The 15,087-nt window shown below is 43.1% G+C and overlaps 1 protein-coding gene across 3 annotated transcripts in view; it reads left to right on the plus strand.

Annotated features, from left to right (window-relative positions):
- Positions 1–11,610, plus strand: part of dmrt1 (doublesex and mab-3 related transcription factor 1) — an 82,566-nt gene extending 70,956 nt beyond the window's left edge. For all 3 annotated transcript variants that reach the window (XM_038987086.1, XM_038987085.1, XM_038987087.1), the window contains one exon: positions 11,450–11,610. In XM_038987086.1, coding sequence (XP_038843014.1) covers positions 11,450–11,610 — 161 coding nt within the window. The remainder of the gene's footprint in view (positions 1–11,449) is intronic.
- The last annotated feature ends 3,477 nt before the right edge of the window (positions 11,611–15,087 follow it).

Here is a 15,087-nt window from a genome sequence, read left to right on the forward strand (position 1 = left end):
TGGTAGCAACACAACATGGTAGCAACACAACATAACAACAACATGGTAGCAACACAACATGGTAGCAACACAACATGGTAGCAACACAACATAACAACAACATGGTAGCAACACAACATGGTAGCAACACAACATAACAACAACATGGTAGCAACACAACATGGTAGCAGCACAACATGGTAGCAACACAACATGGTAGCAACACAACATAACAACAACATGGTAGCAACACAACATGGTAGCAACACATGGTAGCAACACAACATGGTAGCAATACAACATGGTAGCAACACAACATGGTAGCAACACAACATGGTAGCAACACAACATGGTAGCAACACAACATAACAACAACATGGTAGCAACACAACATGGTAGCAACACAACATAACAACAACATGGTAGCAACACAACATGGTAGCAGCACAACATGGTAGCAACACAACATGGTAGCAACACAACATAACAACAACATGGTAGCAACACAACATGGTAGCAACACATGGTAGCAACACAACATGGTAGCAATACAACATGGTAGCAACACAACATGGTAGCAACACAACATGGTAGCAACACAACATGGTAGCAACACACCATGGTAGCAACACAACATGGTAGCAACACAACATGGTAGCAACACACCATGGTAGCAACACAACATGGTAGCAACACAACATGGTAGCAACACACCATGGTAGCAACACACCATGGTAGCAACACAACATGGTAGCAACACACCATGGTAGCAACACACCATGGTAGCAACACACCATGGTAGCAACACAACATGGTAGCAACACAACATGGTAGCAGCACAAAGCATGGTACAAACATTATTGGGCACAGACAACAGCACAAAGGGCAAGAAGATAGAGACAACAATACATCACACAAATCAGCCACAACTGTCAGTAAGAGTGTCAATGATTGAGTCTTTGAATGAAGAGATGGAGATAAAACTGTCCAGGTTGAGTGTTTGTTGCAGCTCGTTCCAGTCGCTTGCTGCAGCGAACTGAAAAGACGAGCGACCCAGGGATGTGTGTAATTTGGGGACCTTTAACAGAAAGTGACTGGCAGAACGGGTGTTGTATGTGGAGGATGAGGGTTGCAGTAGATATCTCAGATAGGGGGGGAGTGAGGCCTTGTATCTTTATTGTTAACATGGTACTGGAACTGACCCTCTATATAGTCACCTTACCCCTATACATATCTACCTCCATCACTCCAGTATCCCTGTCCCCTTAACCCTATACATATCTACCTCTATCACCCCAGTATCCCTGTCTCCTTCCCCCTATACATATCTACCTCCATCACTCCAGTATCCCTGTACATTGTTAATATGGTACTGACCCTGTATATAGTCACCTTTACCCCTATACATATCTACCTCCATCACTCCAGTATCCCTGTACATTGTTAATATGGAACTGACCCTGTATATAGTAACCTTACCCCTATACATATCTACCTCCATCACTCCAGTATCCCTGCACATTGTTAACATGGTACTGACCCTGTATATAGTATGGTATTAACTGACCCTGTATATAGTATGGTATTAACTGACCCTGTATATAGTATGGTATTAACTGACCCTGTATATAGTGTGGTATTAACTGACCCTGTATATAGTATGGTATTAACTGACCCTGTATATAGTATGGTATTAACCTGACCCTGTATATAGTATGGTATTAACTGACCCTGTATATAGTATGGTATTAACTGACCCTGTATATAGTGTGGTATTAACCTGACCCTGTATATAGTATGGTATTAACTGACCCTGTATATAGTGTGGTATTAACTGACCCTGTATATAGTATGGTATTAACTGACCCTGTATATGGTATGGTATTAACTGACCCTGTATATAGTATGGTATTAACTGACCCTGTATATAGTATGGTATTAACTGACCCTGTATATAGTATGGTATTAACTGACCCTGTATATAGTATGGTATTAACTGACCCTGTATATAGTATGGTATTAACCTGACCCTGTATATAGTATGGTATTAACTGACCCTGTATATAGTATGGTATTAACTGACCCTGTATATAGTATGGTATGAACCTGACCCTGTATATAGTATGGTATGAACCTGACCCTGTATATAGTATGGTATGAACCTGACCCTGTATATAGTATGGTATGAACCTGACCCTGTATATAGTATGGTATTAACCTGACCCTGTATATAGTATGGTATTAACCTGACCCTGTATATAGTATGGTATTAACCTGACCCTGTATATAGTATGGTATTAACCTGACCCTGTATATAGTGTGGTATTAACCTGACCCTGTATATAGTATGGTATTAACCTGACCCCCTGTATATAGTATGGTATTAACTGACCCTGTATATAGTATGGTATTAACTGACCCTGTATATAGTATGGTATTAACTGACCCTGTATATAGTATGGTATTAACTGACCCTGTATATAGTATGGTATTAACTGACCCTGTATATGGTATTAACTGACCCTGTATATAGTATGGTATTAACTGACCCTGTATATAGTATGGTATTAACTGACCCTGTATATGGTATTAACTGACCCTGTATATAGTATGGTATTAACTGACCCTGTATATAGTACGGTATTAACTGACCCTGTATATAGTATGGTATTAACTGACCCTGTATATGGTATTAACTGACCCTGTATATAGTATGGTATTAACTGACCCTGTATATGGTATTAACTGACCCTGTATATAGTATGGTATTAACTGACCCTGTATATAGTACGGTATTAACTGACCCTGTATATAGTATGGTATTAACTGACCCTGTATATAATATGGAAATAACTGACCCTGTATATAGTATGGTATTAACTGACCCTGTATATAGTATGGTATTAACTGACCCTGTATATAGTATGGTATTAACTGACCCTGTATATAGTATGGTATTACCTGACCCTGTATATAGTATGGTATTAACTGACCCTGTATATAGTATGGTATTAACCTGACCCTGTATATAGTATGGTATTACCTGACCCTGTATATAGTATGGTATTAACTGACCCTGTATATAGTATGGTATTAACTGACCCTGTATATAGTATGGTATTAACTGACCCTGTATATAGTGTGGTATTAACTGACCCTGTATATAGTATGGTATTAACCTGACCCTGTATATAGTATGGTATTAACTGACCCTGTATATAGTATGGTATTAACCTGACCCTGTATATAGTATGGTATTAACTGACCCTGTATATAGTATGGTATTAACTGACCCTGTATATAGTATGGTATTAACTGACCCTGTATATAGTATGGTATTATCCTGACCCTGTATATAGTATTAACTTACTTGTGTTTTCATATTTCTTCTTATTTCTTGTTTTTGTCTAGTACTGCGTTGTTGGGTTTTGAGTTTGTGAGAAAGGCTTTTCACTGTACTTGTGCACATGACATTAAACCTTGAAACTAATTGTTATTTTCTAGAAACCTAGCTAGTGAACTCTGATGATGTGTGTAAGCTAATGTTAGCTAGCTTTACCCCAGCAGATTCAAGATACTGTAGCTGGCTAATTAATGACATTTGTATCACCTTTACACACGGAAAAGCAAATATTCTGGAGCACAACCTTTGTGAAATTAGCCACAAAAGTGGAATTTGCAGTTGGCCTTCAAAATAAAAGTCTTGCATTGAGACCGTCGCAAACTGATACAGATACTGGAATCAAAGCTTATTTGGACAAGATAATGCTTAACAAGTTTGAAGTGTTGTATAAATTCAACAAAATACAATTATCTGTTAATTTGACCAACAAAAGGACAAATCAGTTGCAATCACACTGTGGATATATGAGACTTCATCATTGCATTGGGGGGATAATTATATTCCACTGTACAGCCTCGCCTATAGATTGTGGATAAATGAAATGGGGTATCAGCCTATTCAATGACACCCACAGAACACAACTGTGAAGAGTTTACACACATATTAGTGTTGTAGCCCTTATTGCAGGACTTTTAAGTACCTGCTGCATGGTCTCGGCCCCACCTGCTGCATGGTCTCGGCACCACCTGCTGCATGGTCTCGTCCCCACCTGCTGCATGGTCTCGGCACCACCTGCTGCATGGTCTCGGCTCCACCTGCTGCATGGTCTCGGCTCCACCTGCTGCATGGTCTCGGCCCCACCTGCTGCATGGTCTCGGCCCCACCTGCTGCATGGTCTCGGCTCCACCTGCTGCATGGTCTCGTCCCGACCTCGTCCTTCCTGTCCTCTCTCCTCCTCTATCATCCTCTCCTCTCTCCTCCTGTCCTCTCTTCTTTCCCCACCTCTCCTCTTTCCTCCTGTCACATCTGGGCTTTTGTTCCTCTCTCCTCTCACTTGCAGGAATGATTGAGTCTTGTTCACTCCCTCTTTCACTCACTTCCTCTTTCACGGGGCAGGAGAAAAAGCTTCCTTTTGTTAAAGCAACACAAAGACTGTTTAATAGCTGTGTATTCAAAAATACTCTGTAGAGAGGGGAAAAGGAGTGGGAAGAGAGGGAGTGTGAGGAAAGAGAGTGTGAGGAGGGCAAAAGTTCATGGTGAGAATAATCTTTGTGTGAATGATGTAAGGTAAAGCCTCTCGTGTTTCAGAGCAGTTTAAACTTGACGTGTGTGGTTCACTAAAGTGGGGTTGTTGTTCATTCTCTGTCAGGAGAAAAGTCTGAGGATATGTCCCATATGGCACCCTATTCCCTACATAGTGCACTACTTTAGACCAGAGCCCTATTCCCTATATAGTGCACTACTTTAGACCAGAGCCCTATTCCCTATATAGTGCACTACTTTAGACCAGGGCCCTATTCCCTATATAGTGCACTACTTTAGACCAGGGCCCTATTCCCTATGTAGTGCACTACTTTAGACCAGGGCCCTATTCCCTATATAGTGCACTACTTTAGACCAGGGCCCTATTCCCTATATAGTGCACTACTTTAGACCAGGGCCCTATTCCCTATATAGTGCTCTACTTTAGACCAGAGCCCTATTCCCTATATAGTGCACTACTTTAGACCAGAGCCCTATTCCCTATATAGTGCACTACTTTAGACCAGGGCCCTATTCCCTATATAGTGCTCTACTTTAGACCAGAGCCCTATTCCCTATGTAGTGCACTACTTTAGACCAGGGCCCTATTCCCTATATAGTGCACTACTTTAGACCAGGGCCCTATTCCCTATATAGTACACTACTTTTAACCAGTGCCCTATTCCCTATATAGTGCACTACTTTAGACCAGGGCCCTATTCCCTATATAGTGCACTACTTTAGACCAGGGCCCTATTCCCTATATAGTGCACTACTTTAGACCAGGGCCCTATTCCCTATATAGTGCACTACTTTAGACCAGAGCCCTATTCCCTATATAGTGCACTACTTTAGACCAGGGCCCTATTCCCTATATAGTGCACTACTTTAGACCACAGCCCTATTCCCTATATAGTGCACTACTTTAGACCAGGGCCCTATTCCCTATATAGTGCACTACTTTAGACCACAGCCCTATTCCCTATATAGTGCACTACTTTAGACCAGGGCCCTATTCCCTATATAGTGCACTACTTTAGACCACAGCCCTATTCCCTATATAGTGCACTACTTTAGACCAGGGCCCTATTCCCTATATAGTGCACTACTTTAGACCACAGCCCTATTCCCTATATAGTGCACTACTTTAGACCAGGGCCCTATTCCCTATATAGTGCACTACTTTAGACCAGGGCCCTATTCCCTATATAGTGCACTACTTTAGACCAGGGCCCTATTCCCTATATAGTGCACTATAATAAACCCCAGGAAGAGTAGCTGCTGCCTTGGCAGGAACTAATGGGGATCCATAATAAACCCCAGGAAGAGTAGCTGCTGCCTTGGCAGGAACTAATGGGGATCCATAATAAACCCCAGGTAGAGTAGCTGCTGCCTTGGCAGGAACTAATGGGGATCCATAATAAACCCCAGGAAGAGTAGCTGCTGCCTTGGCAGGAACTAATGGGGATCCATAATAAACCCCAGGAAGAGTAGCTGCTGCCTTGGCAGGAACTAATGGGGATTCATAATAAACCCCAGGAAGAGTAGCTGCTGCCTTGACAGGAACTAATGGGGATCCATAATAAACCCCAGGAAGAGTAGCTGCTGCCTTGGCAGGAACTAATGGGGATCCAAAATAAACCCCAGGAAGAGTAGCTGCTGCCTTGGCAGGAACTAATGGTGACTCATAATAAACCCCAGGAAGAGTAGCTGCTGCCTTGGCAGGAACTAATAGGGATCCATAATAAACCCCATAATAAATACAAATTTAACAAAGGAAATAGAGGAACTAACAGTACAGTAGATAGCAATAAAAACTGTACCATAGAGGTACATAATAAGTTAGAGGAAAAACAAAAATAAATGGATGAACTTATTCAAGAAAGTATAATGAATTGTAAAAATAAAGCGAATTGGATGACATTTTTACAAAAATGCACCAAATTATTTTTAAATCTTCAACATAGAAATATCACCAAAAATAATTTACTGAAACTTGTTTCAAATTACTGAGTCACTCAGGATTCACCAGATTATATTTTGAAAGAGGAAGCAAAGCGCTTTAAACAGGTGTTCTCTTTCCACTAACTGAAGTTAATAAAGTATTATTGTTCCTAATAATAGTGTAACATTAAAAGTTGTACAGAAAGACATGTGTGCGGGCCAAATTGCAGAGTAGTATCATTTGTTGAATTATTATTTATTTTTTTACCCCCCTTTTTCTCCCCAATTCCGATCTTGTCTCACCACTGCAACTCCGCAAGGGGCTCGGGAGGTGAAGGTGGAGTCATGTGTCCTCCGAAACATGACCCGTCTAACAGCGCTCCTTAACACTCGCCAGCTTAACCTGGATGCCAGCCGCACCAATGTGTCGGAGGACACACCGTTCAACTGGCGACCGGTGGCCTGCTGGAGGTCATTTTGCAGGGCTCTAGCAGTGCTCCTCCTTGCACAAAGGCGGAGGTAGCGGTCCTGCTGCTGGGTTGTTGCCCTCCTACGGCCTCCTCCACGTCTCCTGATGTACTGGCCTGTCTCCTGGTAGCGCCTCCATGCTCTGGACACTACGCTGACAGACACAGCAAACCTTCTTGCCACAGCTCGCATTTAAGTGCCATCCTGGATGAGCTGCACTACCTGAGCCACTTGTGTGGGTTGTAGACTCCGTCTCATGCTACCACTAGAGTGAGCGCACCGCCAGCATTCAAAAGTGACCAAAACATCAGCCAGGAAGCATAGGAACTGAGAAGTGGTCTGTGGTCACCACCTGCAGAATCACTCCTTTATTGGGGGTGTCTTGCTAATTGCCTATAATTTCCACCTTTTGTCTATTCCATTTGCACAACAGCATGTGAAATTTATTGTCAATCAGTGTTGCTTCCTAAGTGGACAGTTTGATTTCACAGAAGTGTGATTGACTTGGAGTTACATTGTGTTGTTTAAGTGTTCCCTTTATTTTTTTGAGCAGTGTATATATATAATTATTTTTTACCTTAACTAACTTGCCTAGTTAAATAAATAACAAATTCTTATTTACAATGAAGGCCTACCAAAAGGCAAAATGTCTCCTGCAGGGACAGGGGCTAGATTAAAATTAAAATAAATAAAAAATATTGGACAAAATACACATCACGACAAGAGAGACAACTCAACACTACATAGAGACCTAAGACAACAACATGGTATGGCAGCAACACAACATGACAACAACATGGTATGGCTGCAGCACAACATGGTATCAGCACAAAAACAAACATTATTGGGCACAAACAACAGCACAAATGGCAAGAAGGTAGAGACAACAATACATCACGCATATATAAATGCCTGGACTATTTACATTTTTTTGAATATCTTATAAAATGGGTTAAAGTTATGTATAGTAACCCGAGGTGTAAAATAGTAAATAATGGCTACTTCTCAGAAAAGAGGAGGAGTAAAACAAGGTTATCCACAGTCGGTAATATAATATATTTATAATGGCCATTGAAATGTTAGCTATTAAAATCAGATCCAGCAATAATATAGAGGGGCTAGAAATCCAGGGCTTAAAAACAAATGTCATTGTACGGTAACACAAGTTTCCTCTTAAATCCTCAATCTAGATCCACAGTCAGAGGATCTGAAGAATATTCCTGGAATACAACCGAACTATGATAAATGCACCATATTACGTATTGGATTGCAAAAAATACAACTTTTACATTACCGTGTAGTTTACCGTTAAAACGTTCTGATGGTGAAGTGGATATACTCGGTATACATATTCCAAAAGAAATAACTAATGCAACACATTTTTACAGAAAGTTAGCAAAAATAGATAAGATGTTTTTATTATGAAAAGGTAAATACCTGTCTATTTATGGAAAAATCACCCTGATTAATTCTTTAGTTATATTCAAGTTTACTGCCTACGCCGAATGATCTTTCTTTTTAAATGATTTGAGCAAAAAATATTTCACTTTATTTGGAAGAGCAAGCCAGACAAATAAAATGTGCTTATTTATATAGTGAATATTTTTCGGGGGGCTAAAATGAATAAATATTATTGCATTAAACCCCTCACGAAAAGCATCAGTCATACAAAGGTTAAACCCAAACTGGTTTTCCAGTAGATTAGTAAGAATGGCTCCGCCTCTTTCCAGATCACAACCTCTCCGTTTCAGTTGTATACAAAGTATTCACCCCTCGACTTCTTCCACAATTTGTCACTTAACAGCCTTATTCTAAAATGGATCAAAACGTTTTTTCCCCTCATCAATCTACATACAAAACCCCATAATGACAACGCAAAAACACATTTTTACATTTTTCCACATAAAAACATTTGAAAACTGAAATTACATAAGTTTTCAGATCCTTTACTCAGTACTTTGTTGAAACACCTTTAGCAGCGATTACAGCCTCGAGTCTTCTTGAGTATGACGCTACAAGCTTGGCACACCTGTATTTGGGGAGTTTCTCCCATTCTTCTCTGCAGATCCGCTCAAGCTCTGTCAGGTTGGATTGGGTGCATCGATGAACAGCTATTTTCAGGTTTCTCCAGAGATGTTTGATCGGGTTCAAGTCTGGGCTCTGGGTGAGCCACTAAAGGACATTCAGAGACTTGTCCCGAAGCCACTCCTGCGTTGTCTTGGCTGTGTGTTTAGGGTCGCTGTGGTGTTGGAAGGTGAACCTTCGCCCCAGTCTGAGGTCCTGAGCGCTCTGGAGCAGGTTTTCATCAAGGATCTCTCTGTACTTTGCTCCGTTCAACTTTCCCTCGATCCTGACTAGTCTCCCAGTCCCTGCCGCTGAAAAATATCCCCACAGCATGATGCTGCCACCACCATGCTTCACCGTAGCGAAGGATGGTGCCAGGTTTCTTCCAGACGTGACGCTTGGCATTCAGGCAAAATAGTTCTCTCTTGGTTTCATCAGACCAGAGAATCTTGTTTCTCATGGTCTGGGAGTCCTTTAGGTGCCTTTTGGCAAACTCCAAGCAGGTTGTCATGTGCCTTTTACTGAGGAGTGGCTTCCGTCTGGCCACTCTACCATAAAGGCCTGATTGATGTAGTGCTGCAGAGATTATTGTCCTTCTGGAAGGTTTTCCCATCTCCACAGAGGAACTCTGAAGGTCTGTCAGAGTGACCATCGAGTTCTTTGTCACCTCCCTGACCAAGGCCCTTCTCCCCCGATTGCTCAGTTTGGCCGGGCGGCCAGCTCTAGGAAGAGTCTTGGTATTGCCAAACTTCTTCCATTTAAGAATGATGGAGGCCACTGTGTTCTTGGGGACCTTCAGTGCTGCAGATTTTTTTTGGTACCCTTCCCCAGAGCTGTGTCTCAACACAACCCTGTCTCGGGGCTCTACGGACAATTCCTTCGACCTCATGGCTTGGTTTTTGCTCTGATATGCACTGTCAACTGTGGGACCTTATATAGACAGGTGTGTGCCTTTCCAAATCATGTCCAATCAATTGAATTTACCACAGGTGGACTCCAAGTTGTAGAAACACCTCCAGGAGGGTAAAATGAAACAGGATACACCTAGGCTCAATTTTGAATCTCTTACTTATGTAAATAAGGTATTTCTGTTTTTAATTTTTTGTAAATGTGCCTGGTGGAGATTATAAGAGTACATGGCCATTAAGGCCAGATTGGTTCCTCGAGATGTTCAAACGTTCATAGATGACCAGCCAAATAATAATCACAGTGGTTGTAGAGGTGGCACCTCAGGAGTAAATGTCAGTTGGCTTTTCATAGCCAATCATTCAGAGGTCGAGACAGCAGGTGTGGTAGTCATTCAGAGGCCGAGACAGCAGGTGTGGTAGAGAGAGAGTCATTCAGAGGTCGAGACAGCAGGTGTGGTAGAGAGAGAGTCATTCAGAGGTCGAGACAGCAGGTGAGGTAGAGAGAGAGTCATTCAGAGGTCGAGACAGCAGGTGCGGTAGAGAGAGAGTCATTCAGAGGTCGAGACAGCAGGTGCGGTAGAGAGAGAGTCATTCAGAGGTCGAGACAGCAGGTGCGGTAGAGAGAGAGTCATTCAGAGGTCAAGACAGCAGGTGCGGTAGAGAGAGAGTCATTCAGAGGTCGAGACAGCAGGTGAGGTAGAGAGAGAGTCATTCAGAGGTCGAGACAGCAGGTGCGGTAGAGAGAGAGTCATTCAGAGGTCGAGACAGCAGGTGCGGTAGAGAGAGAGTCATTCAGAGGTCGAGACAGCAGGTGCGGTAGAGAGAGAGTCATTCAGAGGTCGAGACAGCAGGTGCGGTAGAGAGAGAGTCATTCAGAGGCCGAGACAGCAGGTGAGGTAGAGAGAGAGTCATTCAGAGGTCGAGACAGCAGGTGCGGTAGAGAGAGAGTCATTCAGAGGTCGAGACAGCAGGTGCGGTTGTCATTCAGAGGCCGAGACAGCAGGTGAGGTAGAGAGAGAGTCATTCAGAGGTCGAGACATTGCAATCAATAAAATGCAATAGTACTTGTTGTCCGTAGCTTAGGCCTACCCATACCATAACCCCACCACCACCATGTTCACCGCTCGCCCACGCCACGCCATACACGTGGTCTGCGGTCGTGAGGCCGGATGGAGGTACTCTCTAAAACTACGTTGGATGCGGCTTATGGTAAAAAAATGAACATTCAATTCTCTGGCAACAGCTCTGGTGGACATTCCTGGAGTTAGCATGCCAATTTCACACTCCCTAAAAAATGGAGACATCTGTGGCATTGTGTTGTGACAAAACTGCACATTTTAGTGGCCTTTTATTGTCCCCAGCACAAGGTGCACCTGTGTAATGACCATGCCGTTTCTAACCCACCTGTCTGTGTCTCCCTGGATGGGGGTGGCAGTAACGGCCATGACGGTCTGTCCTGTCTGTCTGTCTAACCCACCTGTCTGTCTGTGTCTCCCTGCAGCCTTCTCCCCAGTCAGTGGAGGCAGTAACGGCCATGATGGTCTGTCCTGTCTGTCCATCAGCTCCCTGGTCAACAGCTCTGAGGGGAAGACTGAGTGTGACGGACATGACCAGGGACAGGGCTTTACTGTCGACTCCATCATAGAGGGAAACCACAAATAACCAGAGGAAGAAGAGGAGAGAGGAAGAGAAAAAAAAAATCTAAAATCACACTCTTTTGAAATCTATTTGTTGAAATAAAGGTTTTGTTTCTGTAAACTTTCTTCCAATGTTGTCATTCTGAAGATATTTGAAGTGTCCTTATTTGTTCCTGTCTGAGCTCTATAGAAATGGTTCTAGTGAGTGTGTGGTCTGTAAGCCAGGGGGAAGGTGAACATACAGGGTAGATATGAATCATATTGCCCCCCTAGATCTATGCCAGTCTATACCAGTCAATATCAGTCTATATAGGGAATATACCAGTCTATACTACTCTACCAGTTTATATTAGTCTATATATGGAATATACCAGTCAGTCTATATTAGTCTACTTCAGGCTATATCGGTATATACCAGTCTATATTTGTATATACCAGTCAGTCTATATCAGTTTATTCCAGTCTATATCAGTCTTTACCAGTCTATATGTCAGTCCAGAACAGACTATGGGAGGCGCACAGTACTACATAGTATGGAGCGCTGTTTGGGTCTGCGTGTCAAAAACGATACACTTTAAATACCACTATTTGACACGTCAAATAACACAATTCTATTAGAATGTTGTGTGCTGAATTTGCACGTTCAAGCCAAGCGCCAACACTACGACCAGTAGCACTGTCAGATGTACAAAAGTCCGCAAACAACCGGCCACGATGTGTTTCCAAGACCGCGTCGGTAATAAGACTGTTTTTGTTCGACTGAATGGGAAAACGTCTGCGTGACCATTTGAAATAAGATCAGGATCAAACGAGCAAGATCTAGAAATTGTGCAAATATCTTTGATACATGTTATTTGCAACTTCTGCAGTAGCTAGCTTTAGCTTTAGCTTGGTACCTAGCTAGCACCAATGCAACCAGCCTGAAAACAATGACCTGTAGAAACGGCGGTCATTTTCAATATTCTTAACAATGATTTAGGATTCAATGTAAGTATTAGCTAGGTAGCCACTTGGAATACCAGCACTGACCAGAGCTTCCGGCGGAAGTGTGGGCCCGGCAGCTGCGGTAGGTGGGTGAGACAAAACTTTACCCGCTTCATAGCATACGTTTCGGTGAATCGTTGTGACATATGAAATACGATAGTGTAATCAATGTGTAATAACTACGTAAAAAATGTATGAACATCTTAAATTATTGTGACATGCAGTCCTATTCAGGTCCTGATTGGTCAACAAGCTTATTTGATGAGTCAAATTGTGTTATTTGACGCGCGTGTATCTTTTTTGACACACAAAGACCCAAATGGCCAAAACATAGAGCCATGACTACATGGAACTCAATTCCACATCAGGTAACTGATGATAACAGGGGAATCAGATTTGAAAACCAGATCAAATTACACCTTATGGAACAGCGGGGACTGTGAAGACACACATGCAAGATCGAATCCCCGAGTAAAATCTGTCATTCTGCCCCTGAACGAGGCACTGTTCCTAGGCTGTTATTGAAAATAAGAATTTGTTCTTAACTGACTTGCCTAGTTAAATAAAGGTCAAATAAATTGAATAAAAATCAGTCTATATCTTTATTTACCAGTCTATTTCAGTCTTTACCAGCCTATATCAGTATTTACCAGTCTATATCAATCTACCAGTCTATATCAATCTACCAGTCTATATTAGTCTTTACCAGTCGATATCAGTCTATGTCTGTCTTAACCAGTCTATATCTGTCTTTATGTGTCTTATATTGGCAGTGTGAGTTCTATCTCAGCTCTATGAAGTCTCCTCCATGTTTCTATCCCTCATCCAACCACATCATTTAACCTGCTGGTTGATATACACATTTGATTTTCAAATTATATTTAATAAACTGTATATCGGAATATTCATTCCCAGAACAGCAAGACCCTTTAACAGAATATGAACCGTTGTTTAATTTTGCTTTAAAAATAGCATATAAGCTTCCATACATGACTAGTTTTGTTTGTTCGTAGTGCACAGCAGCTTACTGGTTCTATTCATTTAGATAGATCGTGTTGTTTAAAATCTCTGTTGAAAATATATGAGCAATAAGCCTACGGTTGTTGAGTTTAATACTACTGCACTGTGTTTCTGTGTGTTTTATGGCCATTCATTTTAAATGACACATTACAAAACTGTTTATTCCTAGTTATGTTTAAATAAAACAGCAACAAATGTAATTTGGAATCTTGGATGTAGTTACAAGTTCTACAGAAATAAAGTGCTTATTGATGAGTTGAGATGTGAAATGTGTAGGGGAGCAAGGTATAAAGCGGGAACAATTCAATGACTTGTATTTTGTTTCGCCGGGCGCTATGAAGACATTTGATTCTGGCCCCGTCTGTCATTATCAATAACAACACCATCTTGTCTTTTATTAAATGCACTTCCTCTTCATTTCATCCACCAGTGGTTTTACAGAGAATAATGTGGAGTTACCTATATGGCTCTGACATTATAAATCACCTCTCCCGATCGTATGGCGAATCGATTGATCCTTCCTTATATATCCGTGAAATTGACTGTTATTTCTGTTTTCAATTAAAGATACAGTCAGATAATGACTTAATTGGATTTTACAGGAGATTGAGTTTTACAGGAGATTGAGTTTTATTGTCGACTGCTTTACGACAGTTACCTCTCCCTCCACCCTTCTCCCTCCACCCCTTCACCGCTCACCCCCTCTCCCTCCACCCTTCTCCCTCCACCTCTCACCCTCCACCCCTCTCCCTCCACCCCTTCACCCTTCTCCACCCTTCTCCCTCTTCACCCTTCTCCCTCGACCCCTCTCCCGCCACTCTTCTCCCTATACCCCTCCCCCTCATGTCTCCTTGTCTCCACCCCTGGCCCTACTGCTCCCCTTTTCCTCCCTCCTCCCTCCATCCCTCTACCCCTCTCCCCCTGCCTCTACCTCCTCCCCCATCCCTCTACCCCCTCCCCCTGCATCTCCCTCCTCCCTCCATCCCTCTACCCCTCTCCCCCTGCCTCTACCTCCTCCCCCATCCCTCTACCCCCTCCCCCTGCATCTCCCTCCTCCCTCCATCCTTCTCCCCCTCTCCCCCTGCATCTCCCTCCTCCCTCCATCCGTCTCCCCCTATCCCACCTGCCCCTCCCTCCTCCCTCCATCCCCCTCTCCCTCCTCCCTCTTCCCTCCATTCTTCTCCCCCTCTCCCCCTGCCTCTCCCTCCATCCCCCTCTCCCTCCTCCCTCCTCCCTTCATCCTTCTCCCCCTCTCCCTCTTGCCTCTCCCTCCTCCCTCCATCCCCCTCTCCCTCCTCCCTCCATCCTTCTCCCCCTCTCCCCCTGCCTCTCCCTCCTCGCTCCTCCCTCCATCCCCCTCTCCCCCTGCCTCTCCTCCCTCCATCCTTCTCCCCCTCTCCCCCTGCCTCTACTCCCTCCATCCTTCTCCCCCTCTCTCCCTGCATCTCCCTCCTCCCTCCATCCTTCTCCCCCTATCCCCCTGCCTCTCCCTCCTCCC

The sequence above is a fragment of the Salvelinus namaycush genome, unplaced genomic scaffold, assembly GCF_016432855.1.
Source record: "Salvelinus namaycush isolate Seneca unplaced genomic scaffold, SaNama_1.0 Scaffold640, whole genome shotgun sequence".
Taxonomy (NCBI): Eukaryota; Metazoa; Chordata; class Actinopteri; order Salmoniformes; family Salmonidae; genus Salvelinus; species Salvelinus namaycush.